General features: G+C 38.4%; 1 protein-coding gene across 3 annotated transcripts in view; it reads right to left on the reverse strand.

Moving 5' to 3' along the window:
• Positions 1-10,488: 10,488 nt before the first annotated feature.
• ZFR (zinc finger RNA binding protein) overlaps positions 10,489-24,184 on the reverse strand; it is a 43,865-nt gene continuing 30,169 nt past the window's right edge. For 2 of the 3 annotated variants that reach the window (XM_065656601.1, XM_065656600.1), the window contains exons 15-20: positions 23,343-23,484; positions 18,394-18,491; positions 17,470-17,565; positions 14,327-14,438; positions 14,122-14,219; positions 10,489-13,721 (exon numbers count right to left, since the gene is read on the reverse strand). In XM_065656601.1, the coding sequence (XP_065512673.1) occupies positions 13,542-13,721; positions 14,122-14,219; positions 14,327-14,438; positions 17,470-17,565; positions 18,394-18,491; positions 23,343-23,484 (726 nt within the window). In that variant the 3' untranslated portion in view covers positions 10,489-13,541. Of the gene's footprint in view, positions 13,722-14,121; positions 14,220-14,326; positions 14,439-17,469; positions 17,566-18,393; positions 18,492-23,342; positions 23,485-24,184 lie in introns of those variants that run through there. The other variant, XM_065656602.1, reaches the window with a different exon arrangement.

Below are 24,184 nucleotides of genomic sequence, written 5' to 3' on the forward strand. Positions count from 1 at the left end.
ATAAGCACTTTTCATATTGCTCCCTCTCTTTTTGTTGTAATACTTCACTTAATTTACCTTGCTCCAAACCCATACCTAGGGAAACTAAAAGGAGAAAGAAAAAGAGGCATAAGACAGCATTTATAAACATAAAATAGAGTTGCTGTTTTAGTTCAGAAATAAATTAATTTCCCTATTTTCAGTCTCAAGGAATGAAAAGTGTTTTGGATTTAATCATCATCAGAGAATTCAGAGATTAGGTTTCATTAGTAGTTTTACAACAAAGGCTATTCTGGTGTGGGATCCCATGCAGAAGAGCTCTCACGTTTCACTCCACAGCTGCTTCCACATCATTCCTTTACGCTGCATCTGATCTCAGCTGCATAGGTCAAAAGTACAGCCCGTGGTCACAACGGTGCAAATCCAGGGTGAACGGAAAATTGGGACAGTTCCTCCATGCTCTCCAGTTGCAAGCAAATACATAAAGAGAATAGCACTATATAAAAAAATGTATTTTAAAGCATCTGAATTTACAGTGGCAACAGCAGGATTACCTCCAAGTGCACCCTGAAGTTTACAAGCAGGCTAAGGCAAAAAGCAGCTATTTCTCAAAGAGGAAGGGATGTTTTGACACTAGGCCAGAGTCTTAACTCCGATGGGAGGTGCAAAAGGAGCTTTGGTTCCCACATAGCACATGGGAATTCACTCTTCAACATCTCATCAGAAAAAGCCCTACATCCTCAAAATCAGAATGTGTATAACTGCTATCAGCAGAATATCCACATAGTCCCATGTCCTGGTGTGCTCTCCAGGATGCCAGGCTGAACCCATCGCTGAAGGGATTTGAGACCCTTTTCCTGGCATGTGAGGGCTGGATTCAGATCCCCACTTCATCAGTCAGCATATTCATCTTTTGCTGGAAAGGACAAAACAAAGCTGTCACACAAGCAAGGTAACATACCTCAGAAGACTACATTTGCCTCTGAAAAGGACAGCTGCAACGCAGCACACTGTGCCGAAACAGGTTACAGAGCACCCAGGGCTTGGGTGACCTTCCCTTTCCCCAGAAAGACCTCTGTGCAGTCTTGTCCCTTGCTCTTCTAAAATTCTGAGTGTCTGTGAGGAGTATTCACAAAAGCCAGCTTCAGCCCAGCCACCTTGTCTCCGTAGATTCCCCTTGCAGTCAGTGGAGGGGAATCAGGCTCCTTCTGAAGGTAATGGGGTAACCAAACAAAAGCCTTATACAGAAACAGCCTCAACAGAGCAGCCAGTGCTCAGGGCACCTTGGGGAGGCTGAAGTTGGCCTTTCCGAGTGTACTCCTTCCCACCTCATCTTTGTGTCCCCTCATAGTCATCTGCTGCCTCTCATTTATGTATTTATATATTAACTTTTCTATTATTTTCATGTGCTCCCTCCGTCCAGAATTTTCACTCTGTAGTGTTTTTCTGAGTCACCCCCTCCCCATGAGGAAATAAGATGGTTCAGTGTTGTATCGTTTGGAATTGTCCTCGTCACTAACAAAGGCCTTTTAAAAAATCATTTCTGCAGCAAATTGAAGTTTCCTGGGATGATGTATTAACAGGATCCATCTTCACACATGACTTCCAAATGGGAAGTTTTGTTCCCTGCTGCCAATGACTTTCTGTCCATTAAAAAACAACAACAAAACCCACATCAAAACATTAAAAAGTGAGCTTATAAAATCATATAATTTAATTTTGTTCCATTTTATGTGTATGTCAATGACAGTCATGCTAATGAAGAAAAGCAAAACTTTTTTTAAAGCCAAGTTCTAATTTTTCTGTGGTGGATCAAGAACATATGGCATTTCACTGCCCCCATTTTGTCCTGATCTTTGCATTCTTTCTAAAAATATAATCATAGTACTTACCTTTAAAGCTGTCTGCAGAAGGGAAACTCACAGACCAGCTCTGCTCTTCCCATGAACAGAGAATGCTTTGTTTAAAAAACTTACATGCCATTAATTTGACTAATTCTCTGGGCTGAATTCTCAGCTGTGCCCAGGCTTGGTGGGAACAGCTGATGGAGGGGAGCCACAAAGGAGCTGTTTGCAGCTTTCCTATCAGTTTTCTTTCAGGGATCCTCTTAACTACAACAAGCCGTATCTCATATTTTCCTTTGTGGCAGTCCTCCTCATCAGGGTTGCTTTGGCTCTGGGAAGTGAGTAGCCTGGATAAGGCATTCTCCTAGGCAGTATCTGGAGCGCAGTTGGCAAAGATCACTGAATACAGCTTTATACCACATTTCAGCTTTGCTGAGCCTGGGGCTTTGTCAGCCTCGGTGCCTTGGGCAGGGGTGCAGATCATCATACGTTGTGGGCAATTTGGTGTAGGGTAGGTGGGTGAAAAGAATTAATGTTAAAGCCATGCCTGAGTGTTGAGGGTACTTGCATGACTACATCTGAAATTCTGCTTCCTATTTACTACTTCTGAAGAAAATAAAGGGAGGCTTTGCCCTTCCATAGACCTGCAAAGGCACTGATGTGTGCGGAGCTTCTGTTCCAGGATGATAAACCACTGGCAGGACTTGGCAGCTGTGCCCCCCTTTGGCCCCGCACCACAGCTGGATCCAGGTCTGGACACTGCTTATCATAAACGCACCTCTAGTGGTGACACGGGTAAGATTTTGAAGTAGCAGCTGGAAAGAGAATCCCACAAAGTTACCATTTATCAAGGCTCCCTGATCTTCTTATTCAGTCCTGAAAAGCTACCTGGGTAGAATTTTAAGATTTTTTTTTTTTTCCCCCCCACTTGTCTGGCATTACCAGAACGATTGCCCTTAGGTGTAGAAATCTGGATATTTCTGTAGTAAATGCACAATTAGTCAGACACTTCCTAGAGCATCACAGGTGCCTGTGCATGCTTAGAAGGCAGGTGTCCCAAAAGTGTTGGATTTGCCTCTGTTATACAGAGACTGACCACATATGCTAGGTCTGATACTACCTACTTCTACTGTTCAATTAAATAACTCAGTTTAGGGCTTAGTATATTAAACAGTGTGAGACCATATTGAAGTAGCTGAAATCAGTATGTAAGAAATGTAGAAGACTTAAGGCGAAGATGGAAGTCAGATTACTGGAAACTACCAAAGAAAAAATTCGAAATCAGGAACGTACTGTGATGTGTTTGAGGAAAGGTCAGCAAATGGGTCTTCTTATGAACAGCCAGCAGATATCTCTGCTTTCCACAGGCTAAGATAACTTCCTACTACAAGTCATGAATGTTAGCTTTTTGCAAATTAAGACAAACCTATTAACAAAAGAAGAAGATAAAAGGAGGGGCTCTACTCTAAGATGATGCTTTTAGCACTGGATTTACATTGACATTTTCATCTGCTGGTACTTTCAGGTGTCCTTTGGGACTTAGTTTCCAAACTTGGTTCAGATTTCATCCTTCACAGTCTGGCACCTTCATAGTGAACTCCAAGGTAACATTTAGAGCTGTGGAATATAACCATTTGTTTCCGTTCTCATTTATATGGTCACAGATTGCGTAACACTGTCCTCCATGAATTCTTTATCTTTTATCTTTGTTGCAGTGTTCTTTCTTTACTGACTGTATTGTGTGTTTTCATTTCGTAAGCAAAGTTTTCTATTCATTGTTATGAGAACCTAATTTATTTGGGGAGATTTTGTGTGAATTTCCCCTAGTCAAGGGAAAGGAGCTCTACAGCAGCCTTCCTCAGATGAAACCTTCTGCTCTGACTCGTGCACCATCATGTGTCTCAGTCCTGGGACACGATGTGCCCAGCTCCTCCCTGAAGGTTGTTGAAGAGATGCATTTTACTTCTTAAGTAAAGCCATCTGGGGGGTTCCACGCGACCAGTTCATGACTCAGATGGCAAACAGCAGTTACTTCAGTGGCAGCAATACAGACCATTGCAATTTTGTGTCCATCCCCTAATTACTGAATGCGTTTTTGTTGTTGTTTTGTTTGTTTGTTTTTCTGCAACTGCCTTCCAGAGCTAGTAAGCAAACTGAAAATCTAAGTCTTGGTCAAGTGATAATCTAGATATTCAAAGGTTATGGAGAGGGACCATGGGGGCATCTCACCACTTACCAGCAAGGTTCCTCTGCCATTTGGGGTGCAGAGTGTCAAAACATGAATGCAGAAAAGTGTAAGACTAAATTAACAAGTATACAATGAAGAGCAGGTCAGAGGCATTAACTGCCGAGAACACACCCTGAACCAGAGTGTTTACTTTAGTCATAGAGACGCAGCTGGGAATTACATGTTTTAAACTTGAGGGTGGAAAACAGAGTCAGAGCATCTCACATCTACTAGCAAAATAATCTCCTTTTCTTAGCTACAAGTGAGAGAAGAGGAAGTGAGTAACTAATAACTCTGCTCACCCAAGGAAGCATGGGTATCAGAAACAAGAACACAGGAGCTAGGGAAGTTCCCCACCTTTTTTTAGCTCTCTTGAAAGCAAACACAATTACTTGTTCATGGGCACACACAGACTTCTTTGTTGTGTGGTGAACTGCTTCCTTTTATTCTCCAAAAGGCTGTGAATCCAAATTACTTCAGGCTGGACACTTCTTTCCTTAACAGTGCCCAAAGGGTGAGCCAAAGCCCATCCATACCATGGGAAAGCCTACGCCACAGCTGGATGAGAGGCAGAGTTAAACCATGGCTCATCTCTCACCCTCAGTTCTTCTCAACCTGCAGTCCAAAGGGAGGTGCTAAGGATCATCAGCTCTTAAAAAACAAGAAAGATAAATGGATACACGGTCTTCCTGACTGCAAAGAGCTTGAATTGATTGTTTGCCTTGGAATAAACCCCAGAAAATAAAAGACTGACATTCAGCTCCTGATTTGGATGCCAGTCGCTGAGCTGGGTGGTAGAAAAAGCTGCCAACAGGTCCTTGCTGGAATTACTCGGTGGCCCAAATTCTTTCTGCCCAAGTAACTTCTCCAAACATAATGTGGATGGAGGGTCCTTGGGGAAGACTTCCAGCTGTCCATCACCAGCTGGGAATGTGGTCTGTCTAGTTAAATTGCTGTGCCTCCTGGGACTCTTCCCACTGGCCATGAGGACTCCTGCTCTGGGAGGAGAGAAGCCAGTGAGGGCCATCCACCAGTGTCCGAGTCACAGGCTACAGGACAGGCAGGTTCTAGTGTATCCGTAGGGAGAAATACTCAGTATTAGGCCTAGACAGTAGCCTCTTTGTGAAGCACACATAGAGACTCAAAGCTTTTGCTAGCAGCATCTTGTCTCTTCTGTTCTTTCCTTTAGCAGTGAAAACTGTATCCAGTGCATGACTGAAACAAAACATGTGCTTGATTTACTTTGCCTACCAGGCCTTTGACATGATCTTGGCTTTGATTTCCTAATGAAAAATGCATGTGTGAGTCAATACCCACATATCTGGGGTACTGACAGGAGCCAACCTGCTAAATGCTTGTGCTGTCATCCCCAGCTCCCATATAGCTGCTGTAACTAAAAATTCCAGCCCAGATAATTTAAGAAACAGGCACAAACCTACTCCTACTACATGCTCTTTAGCAGAAGCTAATGGTAAACCACAAATGTGAGTCTAGAGGCTGACTCTAGCTTCCCATTTTTGTCCCCGAGTCCAAAAAGACCTTTGTATAAGCAAGGTAAACCTTTATTTGGCTAAGAAAAACGAACCTTTGAACCAGCAAACCTTGTAGAAGCAGCATATCCTATAGAAGACATCTTATCAAGCTATGTATTCTTCCCTGCTAGCAACTATATTTGATTTATGAGAACATTTTTCTCCAGAATTGCTGCGGTCTTCAGCTGCAAGCCATTAGAAAGCTTCTTTACCAAACTTTCTAGAATTAAAACATATGCTTAACAGCTGCATGGGAATTTGGCACATCTCAGTGTCTCAGGGACTCCAGAAATGACCTGCGCTTCCAGAACTCCTGAGGGTTTTTCCAAAGAAATAAGTTATTTTAAATCTTCTATTATTTTCTGATGTGTGGGTGACATTTGTAGGCAGACTGTTCCTCAGGGAGAATATATAAACCAGCAGAGGGTCAGTGAAAGTTTATTGTGTGGACTTTGTTGCAAGCCCTTGGCTTTGAGGTCTGTTTTCTCTCACTCTGCTTCACTGCTCCTTAGGAGACACCTCAGCCCTGGCTGTTCCTGTAAAAGAAGCTCTGAACTGGTCACACAGCTTGTAAATTGGCACATCTTGTGCCTCTGGATATGCTGGAGAACATGCTGGGGACATTAGTTAAAGCATCCAGAATCCTGGTTTGTGATTTACTATTGCCATATGAGGAATGCTTATCCTGAATCTATTGCCCTGAAGTCACCCCTGGTAGCAGCTGCAAGAAGTTTCTTGAGAAATGGATGCAAGAAAGCAAAAATGCAGAATTGCATCTGAAATGTCCGTCTCCTCCTGTTCCAAATGAAGTGTCAGATGTACTCTTCTGACACATGGTTTCTCAAGTCTGTCTTTACAAACTCTTTCTCAGGTTACCTTCCTCAGCAGAACCTCTTACTTGGGAGAATTTCTATAGCACATTTCTTCTTTGCAGACCCCCATTGACCCTGGGCAAATGGAATCTTTTTTCCTCCCTTCTCCTGTGCCTACACTGAAATGCTTCATTTCTTTACCTCTAAAAGTATTTACTTCTAATTTCCTCGTGAGATAGTCATGATTGTGTTTCTAACCACTGCTCTGTTCTGATGCATGAGCAGAGATTTTATATTGGATTTTGCTGCCATGGCAACTTTGCTGCATCTTATTTATTTATTATTTCAAAACTCTTTCAAATAAATACTGCATTCTTTGGCAACAGAGAGGAATGCTGGAGTGGCTGAAACATCGGTTTTCTCTTCGTGCTTGTCACAGCAAGGTGGAAGTTATTACAGTGCTGCCTTCCCAGTGGAACCTACTGCTAACGACGCAGCGCTCTCTGCTGTTTTGAGCACAGAGACATTTCAAACGCGAGTCCAGCACAGCATGTTGACTTGCTGCACAACACGGCATTTTTTATTTTTGGCTGTGCAGCATTTTTGGTCTCCAAGTGTTTGGAGAAGTGTGCTCACGCTCTTCTGACGCTGCCCTCTTCAGCCACGGGTAAGGCAGCAAGGCATGGGCACCAGATGTACAGTTTTCTCTGAGAAGCAGGACAGATGCATGGAAGGTCAGTCCCTTCTCTTCATCTTTCCCCTTCACCTTTCCTCCCAGCCCATTTGCAGTGACATTTCATGTAACATTCATTAACACCTGGCCCAAACCACTGCAGTCTCAACCTCCTCTGTCACCTGGCATTTCTATTTATTTCTGTCTTTTTTTTTGTGCAGCACTGCAGTTGCTGCATGGGTGGCAAATGACATACTGGACTAGGTGTTCTCTCTGCATGAAATAGAGCACTTTTCTTCATTTTCCCATACCATCTTCATAGTGTGTAGTTGCCTGGCTTACTACTTGATGTAACTTTTCTTTCATTTTTAATGTAGCTCTCTAAGGGCTTTCCTCATTTTATTTCTTCAGTTGGACCGATTTAATCAGTTCTGTTCTTTCTGATACTTTCCTCCCCACACACTTTCTTCTCTCTTCTCAAAGTTTTAATTCACTCAAAGACTACTTTTCACTGGAAAAATGCAGCTATTGAGGTGACTGACCATGAAAAGGGAAAAAGGCTGGGAAGAGCAGGCCTTTTCCTGCTAAAATGTGTGGGCCCTTGGTTACATGAAAGACCACAAAACAACCATGAACTTAAAACAGGACACATTGTCAGAAACAACACATTTGGGAATGAAAATTTGTGGAGAGACAACCAGCAACAAGCTGTTTGCTCCATATGACAAATAAAGGGAAAGTCATGTACAAGTTCTGTTTAATGTATTTATCAATGATCTGGATGCAGGAATTGAATGCACCAGTGGCAAGTTTGCTGATGATCCAGACTGCAAGGTGCTGTTGACTCTCTTGAGGGACAAGTTGTCTTGAAGAGAAATTGGGATAGACTGGAGCACTGGGCAATCATTAATGGGATGAAATTTAACAACTGGATTCTGCACCCAGCACAGCGCAGTGCTGGGCACCAGTGCAGACTGGGAGAGGGGTGGCTGGAGAGCAGCCCTGCAGAAAGAGACCTGGGGGTGCTGGTCGACAGCAGCTCAACATGATCAGCAGCGTGTGCCCTGGCAGCCAAGAGGGAAACCCCATCCTGGGGAGCACCAAACATGGGATAACCAGCGGTCAGAAGAGGGGACTGTCCTACTGGATTCACCTTGAGCACTGTGTGCAGCTCTGAGCCCACCATTTAAGAAGGACGCGGAAGTCCTTGAATGCGTCCAGAGAAGAGCAACACAGCTGCTGGAAAGGCTGAAGGGATGTCCTGTGAGGAGTGGCTGAGGACTTTGGGCTTGTCCAGTTTGGAGAAGAGGAGGCTGAGGGGCGACCTCATTGCTCTCTACAGCTTCCTGAGGAGGGGATGTGGAGAGGGAGATGCTGAGCTCTTCTCCCTGGGATCCAGTGACAGGACACGTGGCAAACATTCAAAGCTACATCAGGGGAGGTTCGGACTGCACATGAGGCAGCATTTCTTTACCAAACACTGGAACAGGCCTCCTGGAGAGGTGGTCCATGCCCCGAGCCTGTCAGTGCTTAAGGGGCATTTGGACAAGGCCCTGAAAAACCTGCTGTAACTTCTGGTCAGTCAGTCCTGAAATGGTCAGGCAGTTGGAGTAGGTGATCATTGTAGGTCCTTCCAATGGAAATATTCTGTTCTGCTGCTATTCTATTCCCTCTCCACTTAGAAAACACACTAAAAAAAATTACTGCAGTTACTGGGAAAAATTGGGATGGCATTTAATTATCATAGGCACTTAAGTGCATCACGCACACTCCATTGCTGATACCACAATGCTTCCTTCATGATTATCTCACCTTCTTGAAGTTTCGCTATACTGGAAACACTCTGGATCATACTGGCTCGAATTTGTAAAAGCATCTGCACTTTCCTCTCACGTGTTAAGCACATCATAGTTACCTAAACAGTGCCATTCTAGATGTCCCAAGACATACTGACGTATCCACATGGCACTGGCAGCCATGGGCCTGGACCTCTGAGAAACCCGTTCCCTTTTGGGGAAGCATGCACCCCAGGAACAGGTAAAAAGACAGTAAACATGAGTATTCAGGCACCTTCCTCTCTCCCATATTGCTCTCACTTGCATTGTTAGCAGTGCAGCTCAGCTCACTGTCTTGGTAAGAAGACATTAACTCGCATAACGAGCAGACCATGGCAAATTTAGAAGTATGTCAGCAGTGAAGCCTGTGATAATGCTATCTTATATATTCTGGACAGAACTTCCTAATCATATATGCATACAATTAATACAAACATGATGCAGCATGCAGAAAAGGAAAGAAAAAAGCTTACATAAAGAGCAAGGTCTGCGATTCTCATGTAGAAATAAGAGGCTTTTTGTCTCTCTTTTAAAGCTAAAGTAACCTTTTGCTGTAGAAAAAGTGTTTTATTTTCTCTTGGTCAGTTATTCCATTCTGTAATCTTAGATGTTTAAATACAGAGAAACTTCAGAAATCCATAAAGGTTTCTTGATGCCATTGTATGTTTCTCTGGATTTAGGATATCAGCCTGAACTAGGATTGATATAGACAACATGTGAAAGAATTTAAGCTAGGCTGAGCCTCAAAAAGCTGATCGGCTTTAAACTACCCTGTGATAAATGAATCACTGGCTTCAGAATAAATATTCATGGCCACAGCTTTGCAAAAATAGTTTAAGAAAGCACACGTATTAAAGATGACAAGTCTTAATGATGACTCTTGCTAAGGCAGATATGTTAAGGCTATGTTAAATGGAGAAGTGTGCACTGTACAGGATAAAATCCGCAGCAACAGCTGCCAGTCATGTACTCATGAAAAACAACCACCTCTACCCTGTGAGGAACTTTACGCTTGCCAAGTATTATTAGGGCAGCATTTCTTAAAATGCAAACTGTAAAACATCAGAAAGCAGTTCAATAAACAACAGCAAAATTATCTTAGTACTCAGAATCTATATGCACATTTTTATAATCCAAGTTAGAAAGTGGAACAAAATGTGAGAATACAAATTAAGATATTTACAGAATGAAGCCTGATTTTTATTTGGATGTAAATCAAAATCATTGGGATAACTCTGTAGATGACACTCCTTGGATTTTTTTTTCCTCCCCAAAAGACTAGATGTCTCTTTCATTTTAAAAAGGCTGAGAAACACCACACTGAAAGAAAAAAGAACTGTTGAGAAGATTCATAAAATAATATCTTGGGAGAAATTTAATTTGCTAGCCTTTTTGGCTAGAAAGGGCTTTGGCTTACAGCTGTCAGAGGAAAAAAAAACCAACAACAAACAGAAGGAAAACAGATGTTTTTGTTGAATCTATCACTGTTCTTTGTAAACCTACTATGCAAATGGAAAAACACACTGCAGATTGTGCCTGCTACTTCCTCCCCTTCCCTCCCCCTTCCCCCCCCTTATTAATGCTATACTATTAAAATCCATTTGGGTAGTTCAAACAAGTCTTAGTTGCTTAACAAATAAATGAGTTCAGCATTGTGTGAATACTTAACAGACTAATGACCAGCAGATATTCAACTAGCAACGAGAATGTTAAATATGCATACAAACTGTTGCAGAAATATTTAAAGTTGATTCCAACTCTCAGAAAGTTGCTAGGTACAGCTGCTTTAAGTACTATTAAATGACTTCTGAGTACTGAAATAGGCCTAGAAACAGAAGCAGCAAATGAACCCATCGCATTCAATAGCTCTGTAAGATTAGCAGCTCATCTAGAATTTTGTAATAGGGGAAGAAGTTGATGGACTATGTCCAACAGACTTTAATTTCCAGCAATACCTCTACACTGGAGTCCATGCAAAACCACAGTGCTCACAGACAGGACACACTCATAAACTAGGAAGACAAGCGAAAGTTTGAAAAAAGCTTCAAAACAGCACAGCTCACACTTTCACAAACTGTTCCTCTAAGGTGAGCACTGATGGGAAAATCATTGCTGTGTGCATTTCTCTTTTGTGTATGATGACCATGGTGTCTGGGATTTTGAGATTTAACACACACTTCGCTGTGTAAGAGAGCAAAACACTGCTGATTAGTAAACCACTAGGATTACCAGAACACAAGACATGAAAATTATTACTTGTTCATAAATTGATTATTTTGTCTTGGTTTTGTCTTCTTAAGTGCACAATGTAATATTTAAAGTCAAAGCTAGCTCTGTACTTGTTTTAAAACCTTGTTTTCCCGTTGTTCTTAGATTAACAAGAATCAGAAGTTACCTAAAACGGCCCATTAAAATGGGCAGGAAAACTGGAAACAAACTGCAAATTCACTCTTCACCACACAGCACAAAAATCATGGTCACAGCTTCATGTTTAATGTGGAATCACGTTAAGTATACAATATTTCAAAAGATCCAGAAACTGGTTAAGAGTTAAAGGCCAGTAGAACAAAAACACAGGAAATCCAAAACACATCTTTGACTTTTTTGAATCCTAAATTTTAGGGTCACATGCCTGAACAGACAAGTTTGTTTTATGAGGAAAGAAACTTTGGTGTGGAGTTGAACAAGCCACATGAATAGCACCTGTAGCTTTCAAAATAAATAGTAATGGCTAACTAGACATCATGGCAGCAAAATATCCTCTTAAAAAAAGACTAAGAACAAGCATATGCTTGGAGCTATGAATCAAGACTGGACAACAGAAACAAGTGCAATTTTTTTTAAAGTAAAGCATTTCTGCTTTCTATGTTTCTGATGCTGAAATTAGAAAGCTTTCCTTTTATTTGGTAACCACTAATAACCACTCCCTTAAAAATTGCACTCTTGATGCATGAAGAACACTGTATTAATTTTTTCTTCAAGTCTTCAGACTCCCTCTATTTTTCTAAAATATTGTATTTTTATTCTACAGGCCCATGCTGTTAGCAGTAGGTGTTGCAAACAGAAATATCCCCTTACTCCAAGAGTTACTTATTAAGAAGGTCAAAGATAAATTTGACCTCAAAATGGAACAAAAACTTTTTTTAATAAACAGTACCAGAAATAACAAATGATCTTTGTAATGTGTGATAGTCTCCTACAGCCATTGATAAAGTTAATTACCAGAATGTTAGTCTATGTTAATCTGTGGTTCATGGGTTTGCAACAAAGCACAATACACATTGAATGGAATGAGTGAAACTTCAGTTTCCATTGTATAATGAATTTTAGTCATTTAATAGATTTTAGCTTTTATCTGTGTATTCCACTGTAGTGCTGTGACAACAAATCACACCTGTGTACCAGAGCATACATCAACAGTATGATGTAACTTTTACTTACACCACTGCTATATTTAGCTTTTTGAAAGAGACATAAGCATACACTATGGCCACATCAAATAATTTTCTGGGATTTTTTTTTTATAACCTTCACTTTTTCAGTAATACTTCACTTTTAAAATTTGAATTATTGAAAAATATCACAGAAAGTTTATACAGGAAGAGCTATCAGGAATAACCTCACAGGCACTGATATGACAAACATTTATTTTAAGGGCTGAGAGGCATTAATATCATATCGACAAAGTTGACTGAAAAGAATAACTAACTTTGTCTAAATGGGAAATGCCCGCTTTTGCTTGTATGTTGAGAAAAGAAATTCAGAAAGTTATTTTTTGGCCTCCCTATGTCACGAAGTCAATCATACAAAGATCTACGCATTTTACCTAAATTATAGTTTTAAAAGCTCTTCTATTAAAAACAAAAAACATCATGCAAAACTTTGATCAATTATGCAGCTGCTTTAAAACTGTTGCAAGACCATACTGTATATATTAGCTTTTATACTGCTAATGCATAACTAACAGCAAACTTGATTAGATTAACACAAATTTTTCTTAATTACACCGTTATATCACACTAAGGAGACAAGTGCCACAAGATTGGCAAAAACATTTAATTCTGAGCACTCAAATGGCAGGATAATTATGTGTTGTAACCCCTTCACATTTAGGAAAAAAATATAATCCTGCAGTCTCACTTTACAAAAAAAAGTTCTGTAAGATATTAATTGGGAGGGGAACAGTTTATACTAAAACAAAGTAACTTATAAAACTAGTGTCAAGGGCAAACAAAAAACTTCTAAATAAAAAGTCAAAATACACATAGCAACAAAAGCACAAATGCTGCATTAAATACAGTCAAGATAAGAAGACAACGCACTTGTTAACAAAAAAGATCAACATAAAAGAAGAAAAGTTACTAAAGTTAGCAACACATTGAAAGAAATGCAATGCGGGAAAACTATTTTTTCCTGTGACAGAGTTTCCATTTGCAGTCTCTTCATCCATAATTTGTCTGGTATAGTACATCCATTAAAATATTCAGAATCACACAGAAGAGCTAGGTTGTTCTCTTCTAAATGTAATTCCCAAGTTGGTTTTGGATGTTTTAAACAGACACTATTATGAATGAAGTAAAAGCGAGGCAACAAATGGACTTTTTATCACCTTAGATGTTAGCACTGATGACAAGCATTTTTAAAAGTTATCATAATCTTTTTTGTCTTTTTTTCCTTCTGCTTCAAATCCATCAACCCCATCACTGTCCCTTCTCCTTTTACGATTATTATGGATGTTGAAGCGTTGATTCATCTGTGGTAACGGATCCATTCCTAAAACTTTGTGTATTTGACGGAATGCAAGGAGTCTCAGTGCAAACTAGAAAAAGGGTAGAAAGAAGGAATTTCTGTTAGAAACAAATGTAAATTTTGAGTACTTTGTCAAACAATTACTGAGAACATTAGCAGTGTATGATATTATCCTTAGCTCTCGTCATCCCCTCTTCCTTCCCCCAACGAAGTAAACACAATAAAATGTGCATGTCATATTTGCTGCTTCGGTACAAAGTCCATGATCTTAGCTTAAAAATAATGTATATGTGTTTTAGCTGCTGGACTTGCACTGAAGCAGCCAAAGGTTGTCAGGAAAAGTCATGTCCACCATCTAGCTCCATTAAACAAAACAACCAACCAACAATAATGAAAAACGAATCACAAAACAAAAACCACCCCAAAAAACAGCCATCAAATTTAGTTACTTCACATATATGTTTCCTTACCTGTGCACTCGAAGTAATATCCTCTCGTTGCTGATCTGTCATTACAGCAAGTGTATCAAAAGGATCTTTTTCACAAGGGTCCAAAAGGCCAGGACCACCTACAATGGTTATACTAATTAGCAGCACACCTCCACTTTATTTCAACCAAGATTACAGATTTTGAATTAGAAAGTAAGTATACAGACACTGATCAAATGCAACTTGCCTTTAAGGATGATTCCTGAAGATATACACTCAAAAACTCTCCTCAGTGCATCCCCAGGACTCTGAGGTCCAGTAGCGCTGCTAATTGCTTTTTCCACAAGCAACTCCATAGCCTAGACCAATGATAAGAAAATCCAGCCACTTTAGAAGACAGATTAAAACAGAAAAAAGCTGATACTGTTGTTCAATACAGAACTTTTGAATCCGGAATTTTGGAGAATATTACATATTATAGAACACTTTCATTTAAAATGGAAAAAAATCAGATATTTTATAAAGATGAATAAAAAGAAACCTGGTGCAAGATTAACATTGAGTACGGATGCGCTCCTTGTCATCACAAATTGTTGAAAAGTTTTGTAGAAATTTGTACAGTAGTAGCCTACATATGCAGGTAGACAAGTTGTCCAGCCATTTTTTAAAGAGAGCATGAAACATGCTAGGTCACCTCAATCTGTCAGCAACATGAATAAGCAGCACACAGTGTATCAAATGAAATTAAAATGATGCTATATAAAATTTTTTTTTTTTTTCCTACGAGAAACTTAAAGCATAAAAAATTTAACTTTTAACGTTTAAGTGGTTATTAGTTCTTCAGTTCAGCAGCAAGTTCTCTCACGGATATAGGCTAACACTAACTCAGGTGTTAAACAAGTGTAAAGAAATCTTGGTGATAAACAGGTTTTCTAAAATTTATACATTATTTGGTATTAGTTAAAATAGTTTAAATAATTAACTATATTTTAAATATTGGGATTGTTCTCTGTGAATATTTCCATTGTTTACTTTTATTAGACACTATTTTTTCCAGAAAAACCTACAAAAAGTATTTACAAAAGTAAAGAAGAGGTTTTTTCCCTCCCCAGCTTCAAATGGGTAAGTTTAATCCTTGGTAAGGATCAATCCAAGGTTTAATCCTTGGTTTAATCTTTGGTAAGTTTAATCCTCCAGCAAGTCCCTCTTGGTTTTTGGTGGGTTTTTTGAGGAGCTTGTTTTTTTCATCCTCCCCAACCAGTTTACAGTTGTTCAACTGTTGCTTTTATTTTTACTTTCCCAGAGTAAAGGCCTATTCTGATGCATGCAAATAACTACAGGCAAGTGTTGATTACAATCCTACAGTACGAGTGCCATTCTTTTCTATTTTAGCTCCACTTAACTGATAAATGTCAGTTCTTGAGCATGGTATTTCCATACTCCCATCGTATCACTCAGGACTTAGCAACAGTAATTTAGTTCTTTCCAAGTATGAAGCAAAATACAGCAGGAAGGAAAAAAAAAAGTAGATCGTGTTTTTGCACTTCTTCAAGTCTAGCTCTTTTGGATTCTCATACAATACACCAAAGTCTACAACTTAATCCTATAAAAATGTGAATTATGATGCCCTGGTGTTCATGTGTACAAAAGGATGGATTTCAAGTTTGAAAAATCAAACTTGAATAATAGTTCCTTTTAACTTCTAGGAACTTGACAAAATTATTCTAATTTAATTTTTATTTTTAAATATGTAAAGAGGGTGCTACTAGACTTCCTAATATCGTCTATTTTTATGGCTACTTAGGATCTTTTTGAAAAGCTCTGGCATCTCTTTAGCTTGTAACATGCTTCCAGCACACAAATTAGGAGAAGATATGTATCCAGAAAAATACTTTTATTTTTCAATCTATGAAATCCCATCTGTGACTGGCAGAAATTACATATATTTGGAATCACCTTTTTCATTCTGTCATTGTTTTTATCAGTAAGACTTTGCCAGCAGGCCAGAAGAACAGCTGACTACATAGACTTCAATGTTGATCTATGTCACTGATAATGCATCAGGTACGAGGAACAAATCAGGAAATCACTTTTGCAGAGAACTGAGACACGGCTTGGCCTGGCACTCTGCTTCATTACCTCCCTTCCCTTCTGGATGTGCCTTAGATAATCTGAGAAAAACAAGAAACGACATTCCTTGTTCTTCACCTACGTACCTGCTGTGTGTTGCAATAGTTCTAAGGATGCTTTTCTGAAAGTATGCCAGGGTTTATTCCTTGGCAACTCAGTATCAAAGTGATGTTGAGAGGGCACTTACATACTTAGCTTCTCTTAAGCTATATCTGTACAGTGTATCTTTCATGAAATGTAGCATAAACTGTCATAATTTATTTTTTTTACTTTAAATATTTAAAAACCAGAAATAACTGCTCCACAGTTTTTTCTAGAAGCCGTAAATATTATCAGAAGTAATTTAACAAAATTGCCTGCAAGCTTAGCACAGTTGTAAAACAATTCTCACTGAAATAATGCCAATGGGTCAAATTGTCTCAACAACGCTAGCGCTCTTCCTGCCAGAACTGAAAAGGAAGCAGCACAATGCAACTGGACCTGGTCTGTGAAACAAAACAGTCAGAGCTAAGTTTACTTCCACACGATACACGTGTTTCACAGATTCTGTTTCAGACTGACTTTGTCCAGTCCACAGATTGAACTTCTGTTGATGTTTGGAGCACAAGTTGCACTTCTGGAGAGCATAATTTAAGATAGTCAATGCAAAAGGAATGCTCCAAGAACTGTAGGAATTAAGAGAGATAACCCAGTACAATGTAGAGATTTAAGTGACACCGACTCAAATGCTAATGGTGACACATCCACAGACAGCACTGAAGTACTGCAGTATTTCACCTTGTGAAAGGGACATATGAATGATCACAGGAATTACTGTGATTTGTTCTTTCAAGTAGCCTTTCTGTCATCATAGAACTATCTGGGCACGGTTGACATTATTTTAAATAGTTTTTGGGAAACCCCAAGAATTTAGAGTAGCTGGTTAGAAAAAACTAGTTCTTTTATACAAAATAATGGGGAAAAAAAAGATGAAATCTAGAATAAGAATGGTATCCACAAAGAATATGAAAGAACAAGAAAACTCCTTTTGGGAAAAAAAAAAATATTCCAGTTCCAAATGACACAACCTCAGAAAATTAAATTTTTAGAGGCACTCTGGATTATATGCTGGGAAAAAAACCCAGAAGAACCAAAAACCACAAACCAAACCCTAAATTACTTTTTGAAAAAGCTGACATCTGAAAACTACTAACACTTCCCTATGCTTTACTTGCAGCACCACGTGTATTAAAAAGACTCATTCAATAGAACATTACTCACCCAGCTCGGAAAATCAGACCAAGTTGGAACTCGCTGACAGAGGTCACGAAGAATACGTATGATAATCACACAGGACTGCAGACCATTAGCTCTAGCCTTGAGAGCAATACAAAATCAAATTAATTAATCCCAGCCCCTGTAGCAAATAGGGCTTGTTGAAAGACTAAAACACCACTGTTCAATGGAAGCTCAGATACAAGATTGAAACAAATAATTCTACAACTTTATTCCATGAGCCGCCATTTACAGCAGTATTTTATACAGGGTTAGTAATTTAAGGTGGTAGAAGTCAAAGTGCACAGGTTATACAAGAATAATGTTCCTTGATCCCCTGTACACTTTGACCTATGTTCACTTGTAACAATAAATACAGTATCTCTCTATATTAGAAATGAAAAGGATAAAGTAAAGATCTAAGAAATAGGTATAGAGACTGAAAGGTCAAGGGAACCTGTTTGGTTTCTTTATTGTGCCTTTGCCAGAACGCAAAGTCACTAAACCAAACAGTTGCTTCTCACCTTTCATTCCCTACACTTAACGCACTTAAAGAAATAGGAAACAAAGTCTTAAATCTAAACACAAAGCTTTAAACACATATTCCATTATTTAAAGCAAAGTTACTCTGCAGCCTTATGGAATATAAAACAAATATACAACACATGATCACCCCAAGCGAGTCAAGCTTCCAACATCGCCTTCTCAATGACCAGGAAAAAAAAAAAAAAAATCACATCAAATGAGCAATAACTGCATAAAGCAGTTCCTCCATACTCAACCTTCTACATTTAAATTTAGGGACCAGAAAAATATTAAGTATTATTAGCATGAACAACGCTGAGTGTTTTCACATAATTAAACATTTATATTGCAACTGAACTAATCTCTCATAAGGCTACAAGAAGAAAGTAAAATGATGTTCCGAACCTGGAACCACTTAGCGTGGCGTAGAGCAGCCAGAGCGTCAAGGCATTTTTGCCTGTCCAAGACGTCCGGTGGGTCTTTCACCATACCCGAGGTTACATCTAAAATGGATTGAATTGGCAAAATGCAGTGAGGAATGGGTGTTTGACCAGGTGAGCAAGACACTTCCTTAAAGTAGCTTCAATGTCACACATGCCATTTAAAGTTTAAACCCTTGAACAACAAATGTAAATGTTCAACCAAAGCCATTCAATTAGGATTAGGGCATCAACCCAGTGTGAAGATCAACAGTGTATAATACTTTTATTTTCAAATGCACTGCAGATTATGCAATGCGTGGTACTTCTTTATTTAAGCTAACACTGGAAAAACAGGTATCGCCTAAAATTAAATACTGAAGGAAGGATGGTTGGACACAGTGCACCAGCACGGAGAACACAAGACAGAAGGAACACAAAAATCCACTTTAACCAAGTAGAAACATTCAAACTTAGTTTCTTGTAAATTTTAATGGTCATGTGTTATTTGGGACCTATTCTTAAAACTAGGTATAACAAATCTTAAAAGCACTGGATGTTTAGTGATGTTATTTTTATCATACCTTAAACTTGAAATTATTTTGCTTTAAAAACCTGACTAAAGGAATGTGAAGTGTTCTTCAATATTAGAGAGTACTATCACTTTCTAGTACACTCTCTCTTACTCATATAAATAAAATTCCTCAACCCACAATATATGTGCTCCAACATAATTTAGGATGCAAAGAAGCATCCGAGAAGGGACTGCTTTACTTAAGATTCAGCAGGAAAAAGAAAAGCAAGGAATAGTATAAAAGACAAAGCAGAACATGTGAAAGATAAAGAAAATATAGTAGATCTTGTATATTTAAATGTTCAGAAGAAGATTTAGTTACCAAGACAATTGTTTTGTTAGCAAAGAGATAAACAGCCCCTTTTGGAACTGGTTTACTCAATGGAAGTGGAACCACTGAACAATGTTAAATGGTATCCTTGGGTTACTTACATCTGTACAATTTTTAATGCAGTGATCAGCTTTAAAAGTTGTTTCACTAATAATGAAAATGGCTATTGTGGGTAGTAACAAAGTATATTGGTAGCATAACTGATGCTAAGCAGAAGAGGTAAGATGAAACAATAAGCCCTCACTCAATGGTACTCATTTCACAGGAGCTGGCTTTATGGAACAACATAATTTACTCCAGCAAGATATAAATTTAGGTAAATCAGAGAATTAAAAAAAAAAAAATATATTGAGACTCATGAAACATGCTTGCAAGGACAAGCTGTTAGGGATGCTGCAGAAAGGCAGCTCTGAAACCCCCTATTTTACACAAATGCAAAATAAATAGCAGGATACTTTATTATACAAAGAGCTAAAAAGCCATGCATGAACATGGTGGTACAACTCCACAATATAATTACAAAATTTAATCTGAAGTACTACAGTCATATTTGAGCATTTTTATAGGGTAGTCCCATTGCTCTGCGCAGGGCTAAAAGTGGGAAGACTTCAAGATAAGAAAGAAGCTGAGAAGAACACAGCTATCTTCTCACGCAACTTATGGATTATATGTTAAAGTGGAAAGGTGAAAAACTGCAATAACAAGGGATTTACAGAGCAAATGAAGACATTTAGAATGGTATTTTCTTTTTTAAAAAAATAAACCAAACCAAAGCCTATACAAGAGAGGTGCCAGGTAAGATAACTGATGAAATGAGTACTACCTGGATATAAGAGACATGTAGAACATTTAGAGAAAACCCACAGCAGGAAAAAAGTGGTAAAGTAAGGCTGAGAAATTAAAAATAAAAATAGGGGTTGCTGGGCCTAAGAGCCTAATCAGTTAATTATTTACATTCTTCTAAAACTAATATGCAAATAGGTGACTTCAAACTTCAATTTGGAAAATAATTTTACCAAAAAGAATTACAGTTTAAATGCACAGAAGAGAATCTTAGTGCTGGAAATGTATATTTAAAATGTGCTACTAGCAGATATCACTTCAATATCCTTGAAACTTAGACTCTGAAAGCCAGAAGTTGCCAAGGCACCTATTGCACGGAGAATACATTGACTGAAAAAGTGTTTCAAGGAAGCTCTTGTAATATTTAATCTGTGGATTTTTGCATCTGTTTCATATTTCAGGATTAACCCCTTAAAGACTATTTGACTAAATTCAGATGCCTAACATACCACCCTGTTAAGCTAAGACAAAAACTGAATTAATTTACAAAACACAAGCACGAATTCTTAACCTATGTAACTTAATTTATTATTGGCCTAAATATAAGGGGTTAATCTTCAGTTAGACATGCTGTGTCCACACTACCTCTTTGTTAAAAGTTAACAGGTATATCAATTTCAGTAAGTTTCATTATGGGAAATATATTTTACCCAGTCAACTATTTCAAGACTAGTGTGAACACTGCTTAATTCTAGGAGAGAGACAAAGACAAAAGAAAAAAAAAAAATAAAAAAAAAAATAAAAAAAAGAAAATGACACACAAAGTAACAGCAGATGCTAGGACTATGCATCCAAACCCCCTCCTTTGTAAAGCATGGCAGGTGTGACACTGAGCTTTAGAAAACCTTGGTCAAAAATCCTTCCGATGTCTTGGCAGCAACCCCTGACAGGAATCAAGTCCCTCTGCTAGAAGGCTTTGGACCGGGGCTGTTAGCTAAGGATAAAAAAAGACACACGCGCACACATATATGTGTTTAGAGGTATGTACATTTTGTTTGCTGAAGGAAAGATTCCACAGCAGGGGTTAGAGCACTTTGAATGTATCTGATTCAGTAAACTGTCAAACGCACAATACTGTAAGAAACAGTAGCTATGCGGTTAACAATTTTATTTCTCTGTATTTTTTCTTTTAGCCTTTTATCATGTAATGGGGTTATTACACATCAAACATGATTTTACTCCACGTGCAAGTCTTAGTCTCATCTTTACTCAAACTGGTTCTTCCGGTAAAGCCTTCCTTATCATCTGAACTAGCTCCCCAAGCGGGCTAAAAAAAAAATGAAAACTTTAAACCATTTTAAGACACAGAGCATAAGAAGCTGCAGCAAGAAAAAACACAAACATATACTGTAACTCTGCAGCAAATAAGCAGCAGTCTTCGTAGTAAGGCCTTCTTTGCTGCAATAATTTGAATTCCATCTTCTATTTGCTCTAGTTTCAAAAGTGAACTTTTCTGCATATCCATTTGATACTGCTCAGTGTCTTGAAGAGAAATCTAACTTGATTTTGCTTGCCTAGAGGCAGTACTGCATTCAGCAGTGAATAAACTCACAATGATCATTTTAACTCAAGTGTGGGTCAGACAAAATACAGATTTGTTTCCTTTAGGTGGCATAAATTAAGGGATTGATGGCAGTAATTTGAAATTTATTTTTAGTCCACATCACAGAATTTTATGCCATAAACCACTTAATTGAAATTAAGTATTGTGGCAGGAATTGATATTGCACTTTTGCACAGTATATTAGGAAATAAACACGGTGTTTAAGCTTAATTTCATTTAATGGTTAATCTGATAATCAAATATTTTACATTAAACTATATTAAATAATTTGTGGAGTCTGATTCAGCACAGACAAACGAAGGGTCATGTTACAGTTAGATTGTCAAAAAACAAGTAAATTTGTTGGGTGTGCCAGTACATGTACAAAGCCTTTATAGCTACGAATACTATGCACAGCTTAAAAATCATGTACAAAGCACCCTTAAAGACTCTTTAGAAGTCATCCAAACCAAGAATGCATCTTGAAATTTTTCTTTCTGATTATGGAGGACATCTTGGTTAACACAGCTTGCTTGTAATGCACTAGTAACAGCTACAGGACGCTTACTGATGCAATATAAAAATCCCAAGTATTTTAGAAGACATGTAATGATGAGATGAAATAAAAAAAAACCTGTGTGGCTTCTATAAGTACGTATATACACAAGCACACGTTTACATACACACATACTTTTTTTTTTAACCTGCATATAAGTGCTAAGATAGACTCGGATTTCCTATTTGTAGGTTCACTGTCGAACACCAGAACCCTGTTTGCCATGATCTCTTTCAACTATGAAAATACACGATTAAAAGGAAACAAAAGTTAATTTTATCTGACCCGTAAACAAAAAGAACCAATGTACTGCAGACATTAATCATGCTTGTTGGCTTAAAAGCTTTTGGAGCTTTGAAAGTGTTACAGAACAGACCCTAAAGCAACACTGCTGGCACCAGAGAAACTGTGGACTTCAGAAATGTGAATTGATTTGCAAGCTCCACCTTCTGCTTCAGCTCAACGACAAAGCCATTTCTTACTGTACTAGTCTGGGTTTGCCAGTTGGATAGAAGACTGATTGTAATACCAGGAGCCTAAATACACTCAAAAAGCACTCCAGACCAAAAAGCAACCTCAGAAAGCTGGAAAAAATCACATTGTCTTTTAAAGTTAGAAGCACACATCAAAAGTATAAAAGTGCATTTTAAGTGGCGCAGCTATTCGGAATGTGAAAGTGATAGTAATACTGATCCAGTTTAAACCCCGAACCCTATTATTCGATTTCCTAAAACCACACAATCTCTTAGGGCAAGGCTGCTCTAGAAAGCCACTTTATAGCCACTTGCTCTAAAATACTTAGTTTTCCACGTAATTTTAAAAGAGAGGAAAAAAAATAGTCAAGTTTGTACCTTTTCCAGAAAGCTGAGGTTGGATGTGAAGTTAGAAATTGTACAAATTAAATAAACACATCATATAAGCATTTATTTTAACCAACTGTTCTCTACCAAGACTGGTTGTTGAAAAACAAGGTTTCGATCAAATACATGTGCCAGCATGTTGCCTTCCAGGACCTTAATGCCATCTTAAGCGGAATAGATAAACATTAACAGGTGAGAAAGAAGTAACATCTATAACAACTTCCCAACCTCCATCCCTCATGTTCTCCTCCCGAATGACTGGAGATGTCAGTGTGATAGTAACTTGCATTTTGGGTTCCACAAACGAATTTAAAATTATTGCTGCTTCTGACACTGCACACTTGATATCGTATTTCTCAGGACTTATTACCTAAATATCGAGAAACAGAAATTTCCATTATCATGTGTCAAATAAAAGCATTGGGAAGAATTTCAGCATAGTCTTTTTAACAGGAAGACAGAAACACAATATAATTATACGAAGGAGATACCTCTATTTTCAAAGAAATCACACTATACACAATTAAGATATATATATATATGTATATGGACTTGCACAGTTTCCAAATCATTAGTGAAAATACACAGCAGTTACCAAGCATGCAAAAGGAAAAAAAAAAAAATCTACCCGGAAAGGAAATTCACATACAAATGAGTTACATAACAAGAATCCTGACAGTGTTTGAGACAAAGAAAACCTCGGTGCCACTTAAATGTCAGCTGCATATGTTTCTCACTGGAACATGGGAGCCTTTAAAAAGCACAAAGATGCAGTGGTTGTTCTTCAAGCCAGCAGTTACAGGATGGCTACTGCTGTACATTCTATACTTGGCTGTCACAACATTATAAGAAAAAAGGGCAAGATAAACACCAGGGAAAAAAAAATGTAAAAGTAACTAACAAGGTGGTTATTCTGAATTGCTTCTTGCAACTAGGTTTAATAATTCTAAATATTCCCAAAAGGAAGCTGTAGGCACCTCTGTCACCTTCTTCCACAAACTAGAGGGACAATGACTTCCACAAAAGCAAGACCAAGATGTGCAGTTTTAAATTTTTCTTCTGTTCTGTTA

Source organism: Caloenas nicobarica, chromosome Z, assembly GCF_036013445.1.
Source record: "Caloenas nicobarica isolate bCalNic1 chromosome Z, bCalNic1.hap1, whole genome shotgun sequence".
Lineage (NCBI taxonomy): Eukaryota > Metazoa > Chordata > Aves > Columbiformes > Columbidae > Caloenas > Caloenas nicobarica.